Source organism: Fundulus heteroclitus, chromosome 6 (genome assembly GCF_011125445.2).
Source record: "Fundulus heteroclitus isolate FHET01 chromosome 6, MU-UCD_Fhet_4.1, whole genome shotgun sequence".
Lineage (NCBI taxonomy): Eukaryota > Metazoa > Chordata > Actinopteri > Cyprinodontiformes > Fundulidae > Fundulus > Fundulus heteroclitus.
The window spans coordinates 19890406-19916573 of NC_046366.1; the positions used below are offsets into that span (position 1 = coordinate 19890406).

Here is a 26168-nt window from a genome sequence, read left to right on the forward strand (position 1 = left end):
GTCTGGCATCTAGAGTGAAAACGAGGAGTTGAGTCCCTTCGTTTCAGATAACAGAGACTCAGGAATTACACATTTCTGATCAAACAAAGCTGGAAAGATTGACACCACTGCTGGACATAGAGATGTCAAACACACAGGCTTGTGATCAGAAAATTCAGTGTCAAAAACCATCAGTTCTGAAAGAGACAAGCCATATGATAAGACAAGGTCCAGTGTGGCAACACACTTGTATAGGTCCAGACACCCACTGTGTGAAATTAAAGGACTCAGTTAGACTTTAACAAAGATGCTTAACTATCGATTTATTGGCACACATGCATGTTCAAATCTCCAAAATGGACTCAATCATATTTTGTCATGAATCCTGCTGTTAATTCTGATCAGCCATTAAAGCAGTGCCTATTGTATTTGGGTGGTTGCATTTTTCACCACACAACTGCGGCTTACTGGATATTTTACCTTGTTCAGGCAATTCTCTGTAAACCTGAGACATGGTTGAAAATCCTCTTGGATAAGTAGTTTCTGAGCTTCTCAGATCAGTCCTTCCGGTTCAACAACCATGGCACATTAGAATACGCCTTAAATCCCCTTTGCTCCCCATTCAGAGTTTGAACTTCAGCTAACGTGTGATTAGCTGATAGGCTATTTATAGTAACAAGCAACTGTTTTAAATCTTAGTGAGTAAATAGTTTCTATGTTGTTTAGGCAATTTTTGTTTTTAAAAATCGTTGCAGTTGTATGCTGTATTTTTATTCCTCAAGTGAACCATTAAGTGTGTTTCCTTTGTAAAAAGGGAACTGATTAACTTAACTGATTAAATAAAGCTTAAATAAATTAAATCTTAAAATGAATACAATATTTATGCCCCTTATTATGTGTATCATAACTTATGACCCGAACTATATGCCGAGTATCACATTTGATCACGTTCTTACTACAAACAATGTTCGTGTTCTTATTGTTTTTATCTGATTTTCTTGAAGGGATATTAATCCTAACAATGTTTACAGCTAAGACATTGAAAACATTGATAAAAATAACAACAAGTAACTGGATGAGGAGTTTCCCATCAGTTTCAGGACAACTGGAACAAAAGGAAACAGTATTAATATTCTGTCAGTACCTTCTCCATTCACGGATCATAATTACCTTAATATCAGTCTGAATTTAAACGTGAATGAGCTATAGGCCATTTTTTAAAGTACTAAAATTAGTATGCAAGGAGATTCACTTTTTGTTGATCAAGGCTGCTGCAAGGAATACAGATCTATGGGCAAATTAATTTTGATCTGGGTTCTTGCTATGACAAAAACATCAAAGCCACATTCTAACTCATCCAACCATGAAGTATGTTCCACTGCTTTGTATAATTAAACATCAGATCATGTCTAAGAAAAGCTTTGCTAATGAGTTTGTTTTAATTAGATTGAGGACATGATCATTTATGTAGACCTAAAAGAAAATAACTATCACAATATGACTCCACGCTGGAATTTCATTGCATATAAAAAGTAAATGGGGTGCTTTTTTTTACCTTATATTTTACCTGGGTTTATACCCTTTTATTATAATTACATTTGAATTTAAGAGAGACCTCTGATGCGTGTCTGACAGCAGTCTAAGCTCATCTCTTCCCTCAACCTTCAGGAGAGGACTGTAACGATCAGACGGCAGACGATTGGAGGGTTTGGTCTCAGCATCAAGGTAATTTAGATCTCAGCTGATTAGGCTGCCCATCTGGACTTCTTTAAGTCGAGTGCGGACAAGTGTTATTGATAATTTCCTTGTCGAACTGCAGCAACATCAAACACTCGTGCCGCCTTTATGTTCCAGCTCATTTTATGTTGCCTCCACAGGGCGGAGCAGAGCACAAAATCCCTGTTGTGATATCAAAAATATCTAAAGAACAAAAAGGTATGAGATCCATTTCGTGGATGTTTTCATCCAGTGGTGTTGCAGCCCTCTAATTTGTGCTTGCTAAGAAGTGTTTTGTTTGATTCCAGCTGAACTCTCTGGGCTACTTTTCATTGGAGACGGCATCCTTCAGGTAAAATGTCACATTAATGTTTCCTTCTCTCATTGTGCAAAATAACACACCCGGTACATTTAATAATTCATGTGCCACATGTCCCAGAAAATATGTGGAATAATTACTCATCCACATAGGCAAAGGTCTCATTTATCACATATATTTCAGCCAAAGGAATTAATTAAAAAGAAGTTGCGCATGGTCTCCCACATGGTAACTGTGGGAGACATGTAATTATGATGCTCATATTTACACTTTTCAGTGCGGAAGGAGCAACAGTTACGTTGCCTTGCAAAAGATATTCAGACAATTTGTCTTAGTTTGCCGTCTTACAACCAAAAACTTCAAAGTATTTTCTCTGGACTTTGTGTGATAGAGGAACAAATTAGTGCATGATTGTGAAGCGGATGGAAAAGCATGGTTTTCAACATTTACACACAACAAACTGTAAAAAAAAAAAAGTGGCATCAGGCTCCTTTTATTGTAATACCACTAAATAAAATCTAGAGCTGCCAACTGCCTTCAGAGACCTAATTAATCATTAGAGTCTACCTGGAGGCAGTTTAGTCTTCTTTTTAATGCTACTTTTCTGTGAAGGCCTCAGAGGTTTAGGGAACCCACCAGACAAGTCAGAATGAATGTTGTTCAGAAGATCAAAGAAGGGTTAGGTTAAATAACAGTGTCCCTATCTTTTAACATCAATCCATCATCTGAAAATATAAAAACTATGGTGTAAGTGCAAACCTACCAAAAAAATCAACAACAACAAAAAAAAGACCGACTGTCTGAACAGGCAAGCAGAGCAGAGATCGCATTAACCAGAAAAACCTTCAAAAGACCTATAGTACCTCTGGGTGAGCTGCAGAGGTCCAAAGATCATGTGCTCATTTGGAATAATAAATTGAACCTCTATGGAGCCCCATTACTGAAAGAAAGCGATTAGATTTTAACTTGCAAACATGAAATAAAATCCTCTAGTCATTTGAGACCAAAATTTAACTGAGGTTCAAGTAATACTGCTCCCCACTCTGATCACACCATTGATGTAATGAAACATGTTGGTAGCAACATCATATGGTAGGGATGCTTTTCTTTAGCAGGGACCTGGATGCTGGTTAAGATTGTTTTTAAGATGGGTGGAGCTAAACGTATTTACTTGGCACTTTGCAAAAATACAACTCTTAGTCAAAGTCCAGACCTAAATTCTATGGAAAATATCTAAGAAGACTGGAAAATGTATCTTTGCAGGGACTTTCCATTTAATCTGACTGGCATGCACTATTTTGCAAAGGGGAATAGCAAATAGTATAGTAATAGGATTTGCTAAGCTGGTAAACATGGTGTTGGCAGTAACATGGTGTGGGCATGAGTTTCTTTAGTGTTGAAAGCTAAACTGATTAGAGCTGATGGTTATCAAGGTTATCATGGAGGAAAACCTTTGGGAGTCTTCCAGTCTTCCTTCCGTCCCCTTCCAGCAGGACAACAACTCTTAATATAAAGCCATAGCTGCAAAGGCTTGGTTTAGATCAAAGCATTTTGAAATGGACCAGTCAAAGTAAAGGCCTAAATCTAGCTGACTTAAAAAGGAATGGAGGAAATGGCCCAAGGAGGTGAATAATTATGCTCACCATGCTTTTCAGAGCTTTTACCGAAAACAATTTTGGAAACCATCATTCCAATTCACAATTGCACAAAATGTGGCTTTATTTTGGTGCATTACATAAAATCTTAAAACATCTTATTAGTGATTGTGTAACATTCCAACCAAAATCTTGTATTTCTGATGTCACAAAAAGTGAAAAAGTTTAAGAAGTAAAAGCACTTTTGCAGGGCGCTATAATGTGCTTCTCGTTAATAATTTTTAAGAGGATGATTTCGAGCGTTTAGGTGGTGAAATGTTATTCAGTGTACTGACATTGCTGTTGTTTTCTAGATAAATGGAATAAACGTCAGAAGCTATCGCCACGAGGAAGTGGTAAGCTGTCAGCTCATATTTCATACTTTCTTACACAGAAGCAACTCTCTCCAAAGCTTATCTTGTCTTATTTTTATGATTTATATCTTTTTGGCATGTAAAGCCACTTTTTTCCCCCCCCTTGTTCATCCCTCCTCCTAAGCAATTGTAAGAAATCTTATGCAGCCTGTTTTAATCCCTTATCTTGGATTTCCATTCTTAGCCAGACACTGCTGTGCCACGGTCTCATCCACAATAAATCGACACAACTTACACCTTCCCCCATAACAACATGGCCCCGTGTCTGTAACTTTTAGGTGCAGGTTTTGAGAAACGCAGGTGAAGAGGTAACGCTCACGGTGTCGTTCCTGAAGAAGACTCCAGCCTTTTTGAAACTGCCACTGTGTGAGGACTGCACATGTAAGAACCCTCCACCAAACGCTGAAGCACTGGAAAGTAATTAACCAGGATTATTTTTAGCTGGTCTTATTTTCTGTCTGGAAGTGGTTGTCCTGGAAACAATAAACTCAAGCCTTGAGAAAAAACAAAACAAAAAAAAAAACACAACAGTAGAGACCGGAAGTTTATATTGAGTGTATGAACAAACAAAACCTTTTTCCTCACTGTGCGACACTAAATCTGCCCAAAGGTGTCTTGTCTTAGGCAAGATTCTTAATATTATTTGGATTTGCAAATACCAGAATAATAAATATTTTTTTCTGATTTTATTTTTTAACTTTCATCAAAGTCACATGTTTACATACATTTTCCTTCGCATTTAGTATAATTGTGTTTTAACTTTCAGACTTGGACCTAAAATGTTGTGTATTCTAGCACAAGCTTCATAATAGTTTGTTGCTATGACTGAGTAAAGTTTGCAAATGATAACGGTATTGAATTTAAATAGCACTTTCTTAGTCATACTGACCACTAAAACAATTTCACACTAGAGCCAAAGTCACACACAGAGCTGTAGACAACTTGGAGTTACATAATTGCCTTGCCTAGGGGCACATTAAGCTGGAATCAAACCCACAACTTTCAATTGCAAGACACCTACTCTACCCATTAAACGGTCCAGTCCAGCAAGCCACCTTGCCACCGTGCTAAAACCCATGTTTCATCTCCCCCCACCAATTTTCCATGGGACTATAATCGAAGCTTTGTGACAAAGATCAGCTTTGTTGTCCTTAAGCCTCTTTTTAGCTAAGAAAGCAGCATTCCTCTCTCCATTGGCCATTAAGAAGATCCATTTCCACCAAAGCTTTATATCCCTGGCTGATATCTTGATATGCTGCTTCAGTATCCTTCTAATGTGCCTAATTTTGGGAAGTGCGTCAGTCCCTGATGCAGCACAGCGTCACATAACGTGTTGCGATAACAAGTTGGGACGTTGTTCTCTGGAATCCAAATTAATCATTGTCATTTGGAGGAAATGTTTTAGTGTTAGATTCCTTAGACTCCAGGACTCCAGGTCCAAAACTTAAGACCTCTGTGTGTTTTGCAAACTGTAATTTATTTTGCTTTTTTTTTGCTGCTTTTGGGGCAATGACTTATTCTTTGCCGAGTGACCTTTAAACCCACAGCGACGCACTGTTCCTTTAACTGTGGATACTGATAGCATCTTACCAGCTTCAGGCAGCATCTTTATAAGGTACTTTGCTTTTGTTCTTGAGTTGATTTGCTATTTACCTATCCAAACATGTTAATCGTTTCACGGAAGAGCCCATCTTCTTCCCGAACATTAATATTTCCCATGGTATTCTTACTTGCATATAATTGCTTAAACAGATGGATGGGAGGATTATGTTCGGCCATCTGGAAATTGTACCCAAGGACAAGCAGAAGTTTGAGCTCCTATGTCCTCTTCCAGATATTTTGGCTGACTTCCTCTGATTTTCCCTTGATGTCCCACCAGGGAGCGTTGTGTTTTAGATGTTGCATCGAAACCACACCAGATGTAATGCTCCAGTGGCGCAACCGGTTAGCGCATGGTACTTATAAGACAGTAACCAGCTGAGCAATGCCAAGGTTGTGAGTTCGAGCCTCACCTGGAGCATGTTCTGTTATGTCCCTCTGGTTTAAGGGTTTGACTTTAATTTTAATGAGGAACAAGTGTAAAAGCTGCCAGGTTTGCCTGCCAGTTGTGATGACTTGCTGTGGCAACCCCTGAAAAAGGGAGCAGCTGAAAGGACTCCCTCTCATTAAATACACGGAAACATGTGCCTCCGTTTTATTCACATGTCGTGAATTAACTAACGTCATGACATCCTCATCAGGGTTTTCCCAAGTTACTTAAAGGCTTAGTCATTTTAGTGACTTTGAAGAAAGTAATAAAGAATTATCCTACACAATATTCTGGTGTTTAGCAAATGGAAAAAATGTGGTAATCCCTAACTGACCTAAAACCGGAAAAGTTTAATCTGATTTAATGTCAGACAATGAGAAAAATAGGGTTGTGCCTTTTTTTTTTTTACAGCGTATGTTAATATCTGGGTTTAACTTTACATTTCTAAATATGAAAAACTGATCACTTGGTTGTCTTTTTTTAAGCAAAAAAAAAAAAAAAAAGCTACTTTGTTAAGGAGAGAAATACAGGAGACGAGGCTCATTTCGAGCTCCACAGAAGGCGCCAAAGACCAAACTGAAAGAATTGACTCATTGCTCATTGTGGTGCAATTGATTGTGTCTCATGAGAGAACTTCAGCCCATCATCAGACATGAAAGCTTTTGTAAAATCCTTTCATATGCGTATGTAGGCCAGGTTGACTGGCCGTCAGTCAGTCAACTGAATACAAATTGGCACAAAGCAGGAGCCAGCAATGGAGCAGAACAAAGTAACAAGCTTTTGTTGATGAAACAGATGGAGGAGACGATCTGAGTTTCATATTTTCTATAATATAAATTTTTTTCTTTTTTTTTTCCTATTTTTTTGTTGCCTGTGTGCTACTGCTTCATTTCTAGGCATCCCCAGCGACCAAAGTAGCGGGACATCGTCTCCTCTGTGTGACAGCGGCCTGCACTTAAACTACCACCCCAACAACACGGTACTGTTCTTCACACTCTGCGTGACTGACTGATTCTATAAACGTCCTGTAACCATGCAGCAGCGTCCTCGCTGCCAGCGACTTGTTTCCATGCCGCTGTCGCTGCACAGCGATAACCATGACGCTCTGCCTTTACCGTCTGAAAAGGGGGTGAATCAGCTCCGATCTGCAGCCTGTTCGTACATCTGCAACACCGCCAGCTGCATCAGTAGCTTCGCTCATAATTGTGTGAGAGTGGAAAACAAAAAAGGAATCTTCTTCTAAGTTCTCCTTCACACTGTTACAGGACACGCTGTCCTGCTCATCCTGGCCCACTTCTCCGGGGCTTCGCTGGGAGAAGAGATGGGTGGACCTGCGCCTTATTCCTCTGTTGCATTCACGCTTGTCGCAGTACATCCCCGGCTCTGACGTCTCCAGGTGAGCTGTGCGGCTGGATATGGAAGCGCTTGGCTGTGTTTTTTTTTTTTTTTTTTTTTTTCATTCTTTAAGGCTCAATATAGTCGTGGCGCTGAGATCTCTTTCTTGGGGATTTTAAAACAGAGCACTCTGCTAGGCTCTGTCTATAAATAGACGGTGTTTTGTGATTTTTACAACATGGTTCCTTTGGTCATGCCTTGCTTTTTTCTGTGAAATTAACTTGCCATGTGGTAAGTAGTTCACAAAAGTGGTTCAAGATCATTTTTACATACTTACTGCGCTTTCCAACTGAACTCAACTCGCAAAAGAGACCAAATAAAGCATTATGCTTGACCTTACTTACTAAACCACTAATATAAACCACTAATAAAACCGCCTTCTATTTATGAGCTGCCCAGGTGCCTCATACATCAAACCTAAACTGCAATAAAACGGTCCTCCGTGTACATCTTCAGCTCAATAACCCATTTTAATAAAATGGGGCAGTCCTACGATAATATTTTAGTACAATTGAAAATGTCTCGCCTCATTATGAGACAATGCGTTATGACCAGTTTATCATTATTTATTGTAGCCATGTAGGCCCTATATGCACAAAATCAGCTCATATCTTAAAAAGTTCATTGGTTTCCCAGATGATTTACAGTGCCTTGCAAAGTTATTCATACCGCTTGGGTTTTTTTACATTTAACCACATCACAACCACAGATTTAAATGCACCTTATTTATGTTTGGTGTGATAAACCAACACAAGTGTAAAAATGAGAAGAGATTTTTTTATACCACTTAAAATCTAAAAAGTGTGGCGAAGTGCAAAGAATTCCATTTTAAAATAACATAGATTGTAAATACAGTCCACCAGCATATATTTTAATCTCAGTATAAATATGCATTTTGTGAAAGCTTGAAAAGTTCCTTAGGGAACAATAGTGAACAAACACCAGGAAGACTACAAAAAGTTGAGATAGTTCAGGGCTAAAGTTGTGCAGAAGTTATGAAGTAGCATTAGGATTACAAACAGAGCCCTGAACTGTGAATGTCTGACAGCACGCTCTTTGATTTATCACTGGCCTATGGGAAGAGTATTCCACTACCAAAAAACCTACGGAGCCATGACCGTACACATGAACAGCTGGCTGGCAAACAGAGAGCATCAATGATGGGAGCAGCCAAGAGGTCCGTGCTAACTAACCAAGATCTACAGCTCATGCGGGAGAACCTCTTTGAAGGACGATTATTAGTCATGCATTCCCAAAATCTGGCTTTCATGACAGTGGCAAAAAGAAAGCAATTGTTGAGAGAAAGCTGTAAGAGGTCCTAAACGTAGTTTAGCATAAAGCATCTAGGGGACACTGCACATGTGTAAAAAGATGCTCGTCAATCAGATAACAATGAAAACTTATACCCTACATTACAAACACTATGTGTGGTTGAAAACTAGCACTGTACATCACCCTATGACCCTAGCTCTATATGTGTCAGAATTGATGGGATGATGAATCTAAAAATACTGGACCATACTCAAAGAAGTACTTAGAGAATACAAAAACTGAGTAGTGGGACAGAGGTACATGTTCTGAAAGGACAACAACCAAAACACACAGCAAAGGCTAGAATAGATTAGTTTAGATCAAATGATAATCTCGTGTCCGTCTGGTCTAGTCAAAGTCTAGAGAAAATCCAGCTGTAGCGAATACTCCATCCACACTGACTGGTCTTGAGCGACATTGCAAAGAAGAATGTACCCTTTTCAGATTGTTATTTGTAAAAAAAAAAATTCTTAAAATCATAACTTTTTCTTTTACTTCACAAATTTACACTTCTTTGAGTTTATCTATCACATTAAATCCCCCAGAACACATTGAAGGTTGTGGCTGTAACTTGATAAAAGCTGAAAAGGCTAAAGATAGTTGAATACTTTTACAAGGCTAGTTTTTAAATAGCTATAAAAAAATAATTAAGGATTATCTGACCTGCCTAGTAAACCTAAATCGTTTTATTTAAAATCCTGTTAATACTGAATGACAGGAGGAAAAAATTACAGATATTATTTAACGCTGTTTTAAACCTCTCCCTGTTTCTCTGCTAAATGTCAACTAGGACCAGAACACACAAAAAAAAATTCAAAATAAGTTTTATTTGCATACGATTCAGAATTGATCTGATGAATTTTTCATGCTTGACGTAAGAAGCCATTAAGCTGTCAATAAATGTATTTCCATTTTTATTACCCTGTAAGTGATAGATGCAGTAATCTTGGGGATTAGACGTTAATGGATCTCACTTGTAGTTTGGCCGGTTTTAGCCCATTAACTGACAGCTGGATGAGGATATTGCATAAGTTTTTAGGATTTATGGGCCATATTACAGGCGAGGCTTTCAGCTTGTGTTATGACTGAGGGATGATAAACATGCATCACAGACTTTAAATGTGTCCTCTCTTTTATTGCGCTGGGTTGTTTTTCTAACGATATTAAAAGCTTAGTTTGTTTTTTTTAAAGAGATGGGTTGAACAAACTGTTGAACTATGAGTGTGAAATAGGACCGAAACTGTAATATAAATCCCATTTAAAACCTCGCGGTTGGTTCAAGCCCCCGCCATTGTTCCGTTGATGTCTCTAAAATAAGATTTGAGTTGTTCATTTATGGGTTCTAGTTATCGTGTAGCTTTTTTCTTTTGCTTTGGTAAGCAAAAGTTACCTGCCTCCAGTGTCAAGTGGTGAATAAAAGATAATGGAGTGGTGTGAGAAGTACCATTTTAAGGGCGTAAGCTGTTATAGCTGCTACAATAAAGATGCACTTTTCAAGCAGCGTTGTGCAGTTTGATTGCTATGTGTGTTTTTTCAAAAAGTTTGAAACAGGTTCAGGGTGTGGGAATGTGAATATTAAATAAAGAAGATGTGAAATAGTTGTTTTTTGTATACATTTTGACTTTTAAACAGAAAAACCATACAGTTTTTATTTATTTATTTATTTATTTTCAGGAAAAATGCTTTCCAGGTCATAGCTGTGGACGGCGTCTGCAGCGGAGTCGTACAGTTCCCCACTGCTGAAGACTGCTTGGACTGGCTTCAGGCAATAGCGAGCAACATTTCCAGTCTCACCAAGCACAATGTGAGTAAGAAACAATAGCAGCTTTTAGAGCGCCGTCCCCTGTGTAAAACCGGATGATATTGGGCATGTTGTTAACGCAGCACACTTACAGTTTTCTTGATTGTCTTGGAAATGTCACGGACGGCATTAGGTAATGTAGACAAATGATAATGTGTCTTCACACTTATCTCGGAGCCAGAGATTGCACGAGAAGAAATGCCATTAAACTACACTCGTCTTCTTCCAGCCAACGGTTGTGTTATTTAAAATTCATCATACAGACTCTATTAATGATAACACCAAGGTACAAGTACATCTAAGAAAAAGAAAAAAGACAAGGTTTTATCCATTTTTGAGCTGTACGTGGAAAAATAAATCAAGCCGATCGAGTTCAATCATGGACAACCGCTCGCCCAAAATATCTGTAAAAGTTTATCATTTGGACACATTTTACATGTTCGACATCACAGTAAGGATGAATGCTGCATGCCACATTAATAGATATCACTGCTAAAGATGTGTAAAAGCTCCAAAAATAAATTAATCTTATATTGCTGTACCATAACAAAATAACCAGTGACAAAATTCTTGGTACCCCTGATGATTCTTTTAAAATAAATGTAACTGATGCATTCATTCTAAACTTATTTACTTTTTCAAGTTGATCAGAGTTTACAGCAACATTGAAATATGAAAAGCCCAGTTTCCTTAGCTGACGACCAATAGGCTGATTGAGGACGTGTTTATTGTGCCACTATTGACAGTGAGCAGGATGGAAAGGCAGGTAATGAAAAAAAAGCTTTTCCCAAGCTCATTATTTGAGAACAGCAGCACAAAGTGTTATCTTGGGGTGGGCTACCTTGCTCTGGCTGTTGTGAAGAGCCGGACCATTGACTGAATTACATTTTATTGAGTATCCAGCTCCACAGCCCCAAGTGGCTCTTTAGACTCTCCACATTGGCTCTAAGTGGGGGGAAAAAAGGATAAAAATATTTGTTTTAACTTTAAAAAATTGGTATAAATGTACTATTTTAAACAATTTTCTACATGTTTTCATGCAAAAAAAGAGTATGATTTGTACACATTTGAAATGTTGAGAATTGTGAATGACACCTTAATTGATGTTTATAAAAATTGATGTCACCTTTTTTTAAATGATTCCACTGCTAAACCTTTAAACTAAACAAAAACAAAAACTAAAAACCTCTAAACTAATATGTATCTGGACCAAGGGTAAAAATGGCTTCAAAAGGTTGTTGACCCCTGAACTAGGAGAACATTTCAACCCAAGAACAATGAGAACAAATGAGCATTGGTATAGTCTTGTTTCCAAATGAAGACGATCTTGTTTGCTTTGTGTTATTTCAGGTCTGAAAAGGCAGCATTTTTTGTAGTTTTGACTACTGTTTATTTTCGTCAAATCAATGCTCAAAATTGCAGTAGCTTTATTTTTGAATTCGGAAACATCTGTAGTTTGATAAAAGACAAAAAAAACTTACCCGGTAAACTAAAAAAAAAATCAAATCTTTCAGTAGGATAATGATCTAAAACGCGTAGAACAATCATCGCAGACATGGTTCAACCTTGAACCGCGAAAATCGCAGCCTCCGGACCTACATCCTGTTGAAAACTCTTTGGGTGAGCTGAGGAGTACAGAGCATCGGGGAGTCTAGAGAAAGATAACCTATTTGCAAACATAATAGTCTCCAACCCGCCTCTCTGCATGTATTTAAAGGAGAAGTGTGCTGTCCTTTTGCTCGTAGGGTTTTGTACAAAGTATTACAAAATAAATGTAACTCAATTGCACAAAACAATTCGTCACACTGTATTTTTGTGCTCAATGGTTAATGTTTTTTCTCATTTTATTATGAAATTATACAGCTGCAACGCAAGATAAATTCATTTTCAGGCTTTTTACACAACTTTACAAACGATACCATACTATAGTTCTTTCTTTATAGAAACGCTCTAAGAATTAATAGCAAATTATGAAGCTTTAGACCACATAGACACTAACAGGCTTTTGTTTTGGCTCTCCAAGGGATATGAATGAGGCATAAAGCTAACAGCAGAAAGAAAAGAAAAAAAAACAGAGGATTTTGCAATTATCATGTGGCCATGGGCATGGATTTGTATATGGGTGGGGGGGGATAATGGAGCCCTGGTTAATTGGAGTGGACGAAGTGAGGGACGCACTAAACATAACAAAGATGACTCATGCATTTCTCACTCCGGCCTTGGCATTTACCAAGGTGTTTGAGCGCGCTGCAGGAGTAGCACAGACTGATGCTGGAGGTGCGGGTTTCTGCTCAGACAATCTCATTGTTAGTTTTGCTATTGTGAGTGAAATTGACGAGCGGTTAGTGCATTTCACTCTTATTTGTTTGGCTTTTTCAAAAGGGGATTTTGTGATTTATTTCCCCACCATTATTTAAGTTGTCCAATTTCCTCCTGCTTTCATCACACAGAGGGAAGACCAAAGAAGGCTTTTGGGACGTATAAACCATGTTATCGATTGATCCAGCGGTGTGTAATTCCGACTGAGTCCCAGAGAGATTTCTTTTTTAAAAAGAACAAGAAAACTGTACCATTGAGTTTGTTAATCCACAGTTAAAATTAAAAGTTGAAACCTGATATTTATATACACTGTATAAAAAGACAGATAGCCTTTCTTTTCTCAATAACATTAATCAGACCAAAGCTTTCTTGCTTTAGGTTGGTTAGAATTACCAACATCATTGCCTCAAAACCTAAATGAATAATAATCCTCACAATTTTCTATAAATGTACTTGATTTAAACACGCATATTTACATTTTTATTAGTATTTGGAAACTTTGCCTTTTAACTTGGGTCAAACCTTTTTGGTATCCTTCAGCCAGCTTCTCACAATAGTTTGGTGGAGTAGTTTGGCTCATTCCTCCTGACAGAACTGGTGTAACTGAGTCAGGGTGTGTAGGCTGACTTGTTCACACCATTTTCAGCTCTGCCCACAAATTTTCTATTGGGCTTAGATCAGGACTTGGAGACGGCCGCTCTAAAACATCCACCTTTTTGTCATTAAGCCACTTTGTAACTATGTTGCTGGTATGCTTAGGGTTATATTGCATTTGGAAGCCTTAATTATGCCAGAGCATTTAACTTTATGATTGGTGTCATATAAGGTGTCGCTTCAGTATATCCCCATGATGTTCTGATAATGCCACCATTTTTTGTTGGGGGCAATGGACCCTCCGGCAGCCAAATATGCACACAGCTCTTGAATTTTAGTATCAGACCACAGAGCATCCAAAAGTTAGGTTTTCTTTTTTCGGGGTGAATGTCCGAACTTTAATCTGTCTAGTTATATTTCATTTGAAATAATGGCTTCTTCCTCGCTGAGTGGTCTTTCAAACCATATTTAACTGTTTTCTCTGTGGAGAATTCAACGCCCTTACCAGCTTCAGTCAGCATCTTTGCAAGGTCTTGTGCTGCTGTGATGGATACACACATTTGGCACCAAAACACGTTCGTCTCTGGGGCACTGATCCCATCTCCACGCTGAATAGTATTATAGATGGACATTTTCTATGCTTTTTATACTGGCATATACTGTAACTGCTTGAGCGGATGAGTGCAGCTTTATCAGGCACCGTTATTCTGGCATTTAGTGAATAGAAGTCATTTTTGGTATCCCTGACTGAAAAAAAACTGGAATGGTGTAGTTTGATTTAATGTGTGAGAAGAAATTTCATCATGCGTATTTGTAGTATATGTAAATCTCTTGTTTCAAATGTATATTTAGACCTTTTATATATGAAAGGAACTCATTAAACTTTAACACCTCAGCTATAAATGAAAGAATAATTTATTTATGCTTGTAGGTGTCAGTCTTTGAGCAATCTGTTCGCAGTCAAACAGGTACCATTTGTCACAATGAGATGATTCAGGTTTTTTTTTTTTTTTTTTTTTTTGAGCAATGGCAGAGGAGGGGAATCCACTTTGCTCTCTGTGCTCAGCAAACTCCCATAAAGGCTCGGTGATGTTCTGGTCTAGTAGCTGGAGAGGCCATCTCAAGGTACATGAAGCCCCTCTTGAATTTGTTTAGCGATGCATTTGAAGGCATCATTGAGGACATTATGAAAGGAAGTACTTGCTCCATTGCGCCTAATGACTCCCACCAGTCAGCTGCCGCACAGCAGAGCTGCAGCTATTGTACGCTGAGGTCTGTCTGCCATCTTATCTCCAAACACGAATTGTGAATCACCTCAGATGCTCGGATTGGGCTTCATCATGACTCACGTCTAATGACTCATTGCGTTCAAGTTCGGGCACTCTGCTCCCCGCGCCGTGTCGGGTTTCTTTACGTGTTGACCTCGGATACAAGTGTGCTTTTTTTTTTTTTTTTTTCTTCTTTTAATCAAAGCTCAGCTGCAGCTTTCCAGCTGTTTCTAGAAAAGTGCAGCCTGAACGCTCGGGCTCCGAGGTGCTGATTCAATTCAGTGGAAATCTTTAAAGCTCTACTTCAGTGACATTCAGCAGCTCCCACTGTTAAGTGTGTTTCCAAGTTCAGTCAGTGCGCATTGGTCTGGGATCGCTCTTCCTCTTCACAGGTTCCGTTTTTTTTCTTTCTCCATTTATTAGTGAGTTTAAAAAAAGAATATTAAAGGAGAATTTCTGTTTCCTGTCGCTGTTCCTGAAAGAAAACAAAATGTCACTGTCTGACATTAATTTTTCAGGCGCGCGGTAGTAAATAAAACATGATATTAGAATATCATTGGAAGGTTAACTTGTTTCATTAATTCAATCGAGAAAGAGAGACTCTAAAAAATATTCATCCACCCCTCATTCCTCTGGGTGAGGTGGGTGAGTGGGTGAGCTTGAGGGTCCTTGGCAGGACCTTCACTGTTCCTACTACTGCACTTTTCTGAGATGTTTCTGTCGGAAAGACTTCTCCAGTGTGTGTTTACTGCCCTGAGCGCTCCAGTGTCCACAGGTACTACCGTTGCCTTCACCTGCCACGCTCTCTCTTGCTCTTCCCTGAGCCCTTGGTATTTCTCAGCCTTCTCACGTTCCTGTTTTCCTGATGTTTCCATCGTTTCGCATGGCCTCATCGATTAAAACAACTGTCCTCTACCGCTTATCGCTGATTACAGCGTCTGGTTGGTTGGCCATTACTATTTTGTCAGCTTTTATCTCTCACAGGGTCTTAGCTTTGTTATTTTTTTACCACCTTTGGGGGGTGATACCCGCTTTGAACTAAAGGTCTCCAGTCCGCATTATGCACTGATGTTTCTGTACACCACACCACATGCGCTGTTGTATTCTCGGAGGTTAGCTGGTTTATCTTGGATGGTGGTTTTGATGCTCAGTAGTCCTCTGCCTCCTTCTGCGTGCTTTGTGTGCATGGTCTGAATTTCCTCTTCATGCCAGCTTATTATCCCAGCAGGACATCTGAATGCTGACAAGGTGTAGCCGTTGATTACCCAGACCTTATTCTTGCAATTGTGCTCACTTCTCACAACTTACCTCATTTGTTGTAGGTGTTTGGCTGTCACTGCTTTCCTGGTGGTTTCTTCTTAGTTGCCATGGGCCTGTGATATTCCAGGGTACTTACAGCTCTCCTCAGCATCTGCTATTCTTCCTTCTGGGAGTGCAATCCCCTCTGTGTGGATTATCTTTCCTCTCTTTGCCAGCATCCGGCTACATTTCTCCAGCCCCAATGACATTTCAGTGTCCCTGCGGTAGATCCAGTGAGTCGATGTCCTCCTCCCTCTTAGCATACATGTACATGTATAGCATACAGGTTCATTAGTGCTGCTAGGTGCTCATGGAGAGAAGTTAGATCATGTCCTGGCCTGGTGCTGTCGGGTTCTCCACACCTAAGACTCTTTGTTGGATGTCTGCCACTGTGACGTTCACATAATGATCTTAATACAGAAATCTTATGTTAATCATAGTGAATCAGAGCGAAAACTGCTGACTTGACATCTCCAATAAAGAGGATGAGCCATTACAAAGAAGCTGCCTGTTCACTGAGTGTCATATCAGGTGTTATTGATGGAAAGTTGAGTGGGAGGAGAAAGTGTGGTTGAAAAAAGATGCAGAAGAAAAATAGCTGCAGTCTGAAAGTCTCTTCCTTAACACCTCAAAAGCAGTGCAGTCTGATCTCCCCTATGAGGCAATGCATTGATGGAGGGATTCAAGCTAAACGAGCCCTGAACTAACCCTCTGTACCGAACAAGCATCAAGTTCAAATAGTTTATAGGTATGATTAAATTATTTTTTACAGCAGGCGGCCATTTTTGTATTAAAAAGGCTTTTAGAAGGGTCTTATGCAAAATTCAATTTTTAATTTTTTTTTCAAAAAACTGTTTGCCGTAATCATTAAAATAAAAAAAATAATAATAAAAATGTTTATAAAATTTACCTCTGTTTGTAATGAATCCGTATATTATATGGGTTTCACTTTTTTTTTTTTTTTTTGGGATTTGTTGCGGCTCTATTGGCTCGCTTCTTCTGAAAGTAGGCTGACAGGAAGGGGGGTGGAAGAAGGGGAAAGACATGCGACAAAGGACCGCGGGTCGGATTCGAACCCTGAATTAACTTTTCAGTTAGATTCCATTATGTTGAGATGCACTTGGTGCATTTTAAAAATGATCTAGCAGTACGTTGTGCCTCAGTGTGGCGCAGTGGTTAGTGCACACGACCCATGTACAGAGGCCTTAGTCCTCAATGTGGCTGACACAGGTTTGACTCTGACCTGTGGTCCTTTGCCGCATGTCACTCCCCCTCTCTCATACCCTCTTTCCTATCAGCCCACTGTACAAAAAACAAGCCACTAGTGCCATAAAACCTCAAAAAGAAAAAAAAGAAAAATTCAGCAGTTTCCATGGACATCCAGTCCTGTTTTCTGCCTGTAACAAACGATCCTGTACTCCCCCTCCCTTAGATTTATGCAGTAAGAGTGCATCTCCAGCAGAAGATCCTCAGGAAAAGTCCAGATGAAAATGCTCATGCATTAATTATAGCATCATCCGTGTACATGTACAAAAGTAACCCTGAACACTGTGCAAAAATTTTAAACCATCATTTTGTCTGAATTTTGTTGCAAGCATAAAATCACTCTCAATGCCTATGTTTTTTAAATAATCATAATGAAAAATAATCTTGATGGATAAAATCCAATTTCTTCCCAGACTGCTGTCTTTGACATTTTATAGATTTAACTGCAAAAAGTGAAAACAACTATATTAAGCCTTTAGCACTATAAGCATTTAAAGCCTGTTTATGACGTAATAATTTATTAATTTATAATTTATTAAGTTCAGAGTTTAGTGGGTTAACAAGTAAATTAAAACAAATATTCTGTTAAAGTGGTCAAGTACCGGACAAAAAACATGTTTAAGTAGTCATAATCCAAACAGATTCTTCAAAATAGGTTGCAGGAGCATGGAGAAGAAACCAAATCTAATGAAATGAGGGATTACGGTTTAGAAAGTATGGCATGTTCTTTTGTGGCGGAAAGGTTGAGATTCCTGATACAAATGGATGGAATCTCATTGTTTATGTAAACATTTCAATTCAGTGACATAAAATAAAATTTGTGAATTTGTCCTTTAAGCAAACTAAAGGACAGAGAGGAGACTTTTTGATGCAGTCGGTACGACTCAACACATCAAAAAGGCTGAGAAAAAGTCAAAAAGATAAAGAAAAGCTAAATCCATAACAATAAACGTTGAACCTCACTTTATTATTTATTATTTATGCACGTTCATCATTTTAATGTTAGAGCTCCAACATACTTATCTAGAAGGAAACTTTAAGGGCGCATGAAATATTGAATAATTCATATTTCCTCGGCTGTCACTCGAGCTTTTTTTTTTTTTTTTGCCATTTCATGTCCATTAGTTTTAGTAACTATAATCATCTATAACTGTACAACAAAAAAACATCAATTCAACTAAATAATGTTTGTTTTCTATACCCTCGATATATCAGTGGTTCCTAAACATTTTAGACTCCTATCTACAAAGTACCATTCACAGACTTATGCCAATTACTGTAACATTAGTGCACTATGTAAGCATTGCTAATAAGTCAATTAAACAGCAGCCTTTAAAGCCAAATCTGCTGTTAACGATCATTCCTTATGTTTACCATAATAAAATTGGCCACATTAAAAATGACTACTTTTCTAGTTATTTTTGGATGTTTTAAACTGATGATACCACGTTCCCTACTTTTAATATAGAGCTTTCACTATTCATGACAAGGCACAGCAAGTTTATTTGTAAAGCCGGTTTCCCTCGACAGGAAATATTTAGTGATTTTAATAATTCATTAGGATGCTGAAAAATAGAATAAACAGCATGAGAAAGAGATGACAGCTTAAAATGTTTTCAAACCAAAACCATTTATATGAAAAAATAACACTGCATAAATACTTTAGTTGAAGATTAAAGGGGGTAGAATTTGCAGAACATAAAAAAGCCAAAAAATAAGTTAAAAAAATTGCACTGTTTTGTTTGCACTTCTCAGTGGTTAAACCTTTTGCTTTAACAACTGCTTAAAATTATCTGACAGTTTTAGGTGGCATCAGATATTCAGGAAGCTTGTTCATCTTGCTTCTTTTTGATCCTGGAGACACTATGTCCCAAATATCCCCTCAGGGATCTGGACGCTTCATTGCTTAAATCTAAAATAGATGTATGTAGGTCGGAGATAGTTTAATGCTTAGAAATTGTGTTAAAATCTACTTTTTAACACAATTAATGAGTTCATTAAATTAGAGTGCTACAGTTCTAAAGCTTTTATTCACACTTTTCAACAAAATCAATAAAACTCAATTTAGACGTGGCTGGTTACATATAGAACAACATACCATGGTCAGCATGTCTATTTATTTGGCTATTTAATACACTGCCATCATTTTATTGGCCATGATTGTGAACATAATCAAAAGATTAGACTCCAGTTACAACATTCACAGCACACATGCTGTTTATATACACACACACAAACAGTGTGAATGTTTTATATTTATATTGGTCTGAAGGTAAAAGTCTAAAGAGTTTGTGTGCAGGATGTGTGGGGTCTGCACTCTGCAGACCCTGATCTGAAAGCAAGTGCACATGGAACTGGGGACATTACATAAGGAACAGAGCCACTGATCAAAGCTCCTGTTGTGCTTATTTACCCCTAATTTACGTCAAATATGTTTACGGGTAAACTGCACTACTGCACCAAAATGTTTGAGCTGAATGTGTGAAATCAGCAAAAATTGTGTGTGTTTTTTTTGCCCTGATTATGTTTTCTGCACAACTGCTGCTACACACGAAACTGCTTCCAGAAAATCCAAAGAGACAGTCCTAAAATGAGCCCAGCCCTGCAAGTTAGCTCCATCCATTCCTGTGCTACTTGTTATTTTACAAGAACAGTTTTTGTGTCTCTGTTAGTGGTAAAATTTCTTAAGGGAATAAATGTAAACACCGTAATTTCAAATGTGTTTTTTGGTCCAAACTTTTCCAATCTTTCAAAACAAAAAAACAATAATAATAATAAAAAGAAAGCCTTTTTTAATCAGGAAGATCGCAGTGAGATGCAGCATCTCTTCTTCTGGGAGTCCTGGTCAAGATGGGGACATAAACTAAAGCAGATTCCAGTAAAAGTCAGGCTCATCTGAAAAGTTAGAATACGACATTGGGCAGATGTGTTATATTTACAGACCAGATCAACTAAGATCCAACACAATTTGTTACCGACAAGAGATTAAATAAACTGATCACATGCTCTTTTGTCTTTACATTACTTGCAGAATGTGCTGGCAGAGACTGAGGATTGCAGATTCGAGGTTTCTGGTCGGTATTTTTAGATACAGAGAAAGGCGCTTTTTTTAATTTTGAAAGTTTAGAAATGGATCAATGAAGCTGTTCTGATTTGAGTTAAAGCTTCCATGACTTGCAGCCTAAAGAGCCCAGAGATGGATCTGAGTAAACCGTCTGCCAATGCTCCCAGATATTCACTCCCAGCTCACATCCTGCCGGTTAATCTGTTTTTATTTTTTCCCTCCTTCATGATCATCTGCTGAAATAAAATAAAAAATAAATAAAAACATAGTTTTTCTTTCACCACTACACTGCCCCCAAAACTTTTGTAACATTTAAGTGCGGCTCACTCCTCTGGCTTGTTCTCGTTTCTGTAGGAGGATGGACTCGTGAACGGACATCTTAATTTGGTGCTCCGCTTCTAAGAAAGAGTTATATTGATGGCGTAGCTGTGGATTAGGTGCAAGTGATACCTGTGATCTGAACACAGGGTTTTAATTTGAAGCCTGACTGCTCTCTCTGCTTTTATTACCACAGGGAGAATGGATTTTTTTAAACAGATTTTTTTTTTTTTTTTTAGAAGTGCCTGAAGACCTTGTGAAAATGACTAACTCTATCTCATTTTGAAATTTGCATGCTTTGAATAAATTGAGTACTCCTTCAATGTGTGCGGTTAATATGTGAAGCACCGTAACTCATGTTTGTTTGTTTTTTTGGCGCTGTGACTATGAGATGCAGGGGGTCTTTGAAGTTTTTGTGAGAAACATTTGAGTGGTTATTGATGCGTTTGTTACATTTTGCAGGTGAAGAAGATTAATCGGAATTTTCCGGTAAACCAGCAGGTGAGATGTTTTCCTACTTCTTCAATTTAACTTATTTTACATAATTTCAGTGTTTGTGCTTTGCCCTACATTAAAACTGAGGTAATTCTGAGCAGGTCTGTAAGTCAAGAGAAGGGACACAGCCCTGTATTGCCAGCTATTACAGCACATGGGAAGCGCTTGCATCATTTAACTCCGTCCACTGGGAGACGATCAGAAAACAACTTAAGTGCTTTCAGTCAGTTAACTCGTCATGTCATCTTTCAGTCTAAATGGAGAAAATTAAACATGCATCGTGGGCTCACTGCTTATTTACAGCAGCCTCCGCCTCACAACAACAACAGAAAAAAACAGCCATGCAAATTAAACAGAAGCAATTCACTGAAAAATTACACAGTGCCCCGAATCTTTTCACTGTGCTGTTTTATAAATCAAGAAATATGTACAGTCATATTCAATAAATTAGAATATGCATTTCTAAGAGGCACATTTGCCTGATGAAAAGAACCTATTGGGGGAAAAAAACAACAACCTATAACCCTGTGTTAAACATACTTTTTATTAAGCCCCTGTTTCTGCATGAAAATTGCTAATTCTTCGTTGGTTTGATGCAATAGTCTAATCTTAAAGGCAGTTTTGATTAGCTGGGGTTGAAAAAAATTATAATTAAAAGAAATGCTGGAGCGTGCTGGAGCGTGCTTGAGCGCATCCTGCGGCTCCGCCATCTTGGATGGGTCTATCCTACTCAAGGCTGGCAGACATGAATAAATGCAGAGGGAGCAACTTGACCCAGATTTTCTGGAGTTTATAGTTGCAATAACCGGGAATAACTATTGAAAGTAGATTACACGGCGCATATCATAATTTTGGGCTGAGATTGGCTCTGAAGGTGAGTTTTTACCTGGTGAGAACAATGCAGAAATGCAACAGATAATAATTGCATAATTTTATGTTTGCTAATTTGCTATTGCTGTATTTCATAAATTAAGGCTGAATTATGTTACTCTGTACCCTTGAGTTACAGATTAGGCTACCTAACACACCCACAAAGCTGTGCAAAACAGTTTTTCAAGTGTCTTAAGCTCAAGCCCTAGTTGCAAGCAAAGTGTAAGACACTGAAATTACCTGGACATTTTAAAGAACACTTTTCCAGGCAATTAAAAAAACTGTGTATATACATGTGTGCATGCACAGCACGCAGAAATAAGAAGAAATTGTTGGTGTTTAGAGAAGGCTCAGGATTGTACATGTGAGAGACAGTAAAATACATTTTAATGAGCAATCCAACGTGTTTCTTTATTAAAATATGAATGTATTATTTATATTTATTCATTATTAAATTTATTAATTAGTAATACCACATGTCTCTTTGTTTAAGAGCATTAAACAAAGTATTTCAGCATGAAAGCACATATTTATGTATTAACATGTCACATGTCTGTCTGTTAGGGATCATACATTTATGAAAAATGCTGTTTAAACAACGTATTTCAGTATTAAAACATGTTTTTTTCCCTGTGTGACAGCATCCTGTATCATAACCACATCTCTGTCGTTTATAACAAACCAAACAGCGTCAAAATCGAGTGGAAATTCAAGGAGTTATGATTTATTTTAGTACGGCAAACAGCTTCCTTAGTACAAATAAATGCGCTGGGTGCAAATATTTGCACAATCAACGCACAAATAAAAAGATGCAGAAGAAACATTGTTAACTGCTGTGTGAAGATGGCGGCCGCGCTGACACATCAGCTCCAGTAGGCAACAGCAGTCAATTGGACGTCTACCTATATATTGTCTATGGATAAGACCAATCCTGTTTGTTTAAGTTAAAACTGACTTTTCTCACACAGATTCAAATAGTTATGACTGCCTGACAACATCATGCATGAAAATGTATTGCTGCCTTCACACAGCTTTGAGCGTGCTCACTGCGGTTCTACTGCACAAGAGCATGTTCATGCCCGACTTCAGAGCTGGTTCTGCTGAAACAAAAAATGTATGAGAGAAGTAGCTTCTTTTTTTTCCAGCTGCAAACCTAAAGGCAGAACGTTTCTGTCAAGTTGACAGATGAAAGCCTTTGGTTTGCTTTTACTAATGAGGGGGAGGTTCACGCCAACCTCAGATTTTGAAAAGTTTAGTCTTGTTCAGAAGCTCGCAGCTTTGCAACAACCTCGTGCAGGTTTACTGCAGACTGAGTAGAGGGAAATTTGACAGCCAGCTGGAGACTTCAGGCTCAAGAACGTCCGAGAGATCAACTTCAGATTTTATTTCATCAGTCCACAGAATATTTTCCCAAAGGTTTTGGAATCATACAATTTTTTTTTAACATAGAAGTGTAGTGCTTGAATTGTTCCAATTCTAAAGAATAAAGTTGACTTAACAATTTGGTGCATTTATGATCAAATTGGACAATCAAGATGATTTACCACATTTTCAGACGCTGTTACAATCTACCATTTGTAGTGTTTTGGACAAATGGAAGGTGTGTGGTGCAAACACATTTCCATTCAAATGATTTGATTAAAAATAGTGGGACAGCCAAAGCACCGCTAATGAGGACTGACCAAAAATGATTCAAACCTGGAGAATCTTCCTTCTCAAAAAATAGAGAGCTGACACAAGTTATTACAGTTCAAGTGAAGGTTGCTTTCAAGGCTGAAGTATTTTGCTGGTCTGGCATCAGTATACTCATAGGCTTGTCGGAGTCGTGCCGACTTTACTTTACCTCATTCAGCTGCAGCCATCTCTGTGCAACACCCAGATTCACATGTTTCTGAAATAGTTCTGTCTGGTGTTATAAAATTAAAAGAACAACATTTCCGCTTGACAGAATTCCTAATAACATGTCACCAACAAAGTAACCATTTTTGTCTCATCCTGATTGAACGCACAACGATTTGCTCCGCTGTTTGCAGCAGAAATTCAAAATTCTAGTTAAAGTATTTATGAAATTGGGCACTTCTGAGTTAAACGTCAATAATGAATAAAGCCAAATTCAAACCTCTTGTTTAATTATGTAGGATTTTTTACACATTAAAATGAAAATTTCATCATTAGGGGCAAGTGATACCTCTTTTTATCATGGCATAATTCATGAAATGCTATCCATGGTAGGAAAAATTTGTAAATAAATAATTTGTCACGTTTTAGGAAGAAAATGTTCATTAAATCAGGTGTGAGATCATGCGATAAAACCTTCATACTGTCAGTAGGAATAAAGCTGAGAAAAAAGTGTGTAAATACCAGTGAGGTAAAGATGACAGAGTGGAAGAGAAATATTCATCAGAGGAAAATTATGCTTACATGATGTATAAAAGTTGGGAACAAATTAAAAAGCAAAAGGCTTGTATTTAAAATATTAGCTTTGTTGTAGTTGATTACTTGTGTAGTTTGACTTTCTCCAGTATAGAAAATTGCTTGAACGCATCCATATTGAATTTTATTTGTATGTGTGTTGCGTACTTTTTGTGAAGCACTTTGGGACCCGCTCCTGTCTGTAAAAGGCGCTGCATAAATAAACCTTTACTTACTTACCTACAGTCTACTTTCTGAAGGCCTCAGGCAGCACGTTCAATCTTGCCACAGTGTTCAGTCTTTCTTCAACTGTTAGAAACACACCAAATGAAATTTCTGATGTCTGAATAGGGAAAACCTTCAAAAAGCAGAGTAATGATGCCCTCATGGGCATCATTAGTATCCCATCAGGTACATACACACACCTAAGTGGATCACACCTAAGTGGGAGTTTAGCCGTTTTTGGGTGTGAGTAAATGTTTGGATGTCTTCATTTATTCCTCTCCAGAAATAGCATGTTTTTATTACATTTTACAGAAAGAACATCTTTCAACTGTCTTTTCCTCCATTTATACTGTTAGTTTTACAACTCAAGTGTGTCATCAACACCACCCACTGACTCTAACATGTTTCTACAGCCAACCTCACATAATGTTATTCCAACCTTTGGAAGACGTTTAGTGAATCCGATCATGACCAGTCTCCTGTCTAAGCGAAACAAACTACATTGTTGGGTTAAAGCTGCCCATCTTCCACGCAGTTTGTGAACAATTATAACCAGATACACAATTGTCACTGTTGAGTCAGTTTGGGATGTAAAGATTGTGCCGAGTTTTGCACTTGTAACTCAAGAAGCATAATCAGAAGCCTGCTGAATTTATATGTATATTTCTGCTTTTTATCTCTGTTCAGGTGTTTACCGTCTGCACAAAACCGAGCCAGAAATATAAATCTTTTCTACAGACACAAAAACATTTTTTTTTTTTTTTTACAGGCTCACAAAGATGAAGGATAAACACAAATCTGTTCTACAGTTATAAAAACCTTAATTATTCAGGCACTTTATTTCATAGCATCACACGGCTGGATTCAGGTCCAAATATTAGGCGTTGGAACGTTCTTATGATTATTTGGTAAACATAATCAAATCATCTTTCATCTTTTATTTCATGATTAGAAATATTAAGTTAAGTATACGTTTTTAATGCCTTAAAGCCGATTTTCAGATATCTGTTTAGCTTTGGAAAACTAATGTAATTTGCTTCATTGGACAGATTATCTACATGGGCTGGGTCGACGAGAAGGAGCAGGACTCTGTTCAGGACCGGATGTACTCACCAAAGTTCCTCGCTCTGAGGGGTTCTTCCCTCTTCAAGTTCACCGCTCCTCCCGTAAGCCTTCCCTTGTGTCACTCTAAGTCCCACTTCATCTCATCAACCTCCTGTGTTGGGAGGGGAGGGGGTTCCATTTTCATTTAATGCTAATCTATTGTTTGGGAAAGAAAAAAAAAAAAACACTTCCCTCTTTGAGAAACAGGAAGCAACTCACTTATAATCATTTGTCGTACATTGATCTTCGTCTTGATTGATGCTGATCATTTAATGTGTTTATATTCTGCCAGCTATTTGGGTCATTATGACGAGAGGGATAAGCTGTCAGTGGTACTGTTGATGGCAAGAGATTGATAGATAGCTGAAATTGCCCG

General features: G+C 38.1%; 1 protein-coding gene and 1 non-coding gene across 4 annotated transcripts in view; both read left to right on the plus strand.

Moving 5' to 3' along the window:
* sntg1 (syntrophin, gamma 1) overlaps positions 1–26168 on the plus strand; it is a 57092-nt gene that overhangs the window by 12755 nt on the left and 18169 nt on the right. For 2 of the 3 annotated variants that reach the window (XR_004931228.1, XM_036138274.1), the window contains exons 4-13: positions 1648–1704; positions 1857–1914; positions 2004–2047; positions 3963–4004; positions 4301–4439; positions 6948–7030; positions 7317–7447; positions 10432–10561; positions 21149–21187; positions 25738–25854. Coding sequence is in view for 2 of the 3 variants with exons in the window: in XM_036138274.1 (XP_035994167.1) it covers positions 1648–1704; positions 1857–1914; positions 2004–2047; positions 3963–4004; positions 4301–4439; positions 6948–7030; positions 7317–7447; positions 10432–10561; positions 21149–21187; positions 25738–25854 (840 nt within the window). In the remaining variant the exon portion in view is untranslated. The remainder of the gene's footprint in view (positions 1–1647; positions 1705–1856; positions 1915–2003; positions 2048–3962; positions 4005–4300; positions 4440–6947; positions 7031–7316; positions 7448–10431; positions 10562–21148; positions 21188–25737; positions 25855–26168) is intronic. The other variant, XM_036138275.1, reaches the window with a different exon arrangement.
* trnai-uau lies at positions 5949–6042 on the plus strand. The gene is made up of 2 exons: positions 5949–5986; positions 6007–6042. It is a non-coding gene; the product is annotated as a tRNA-Ile (tRNA).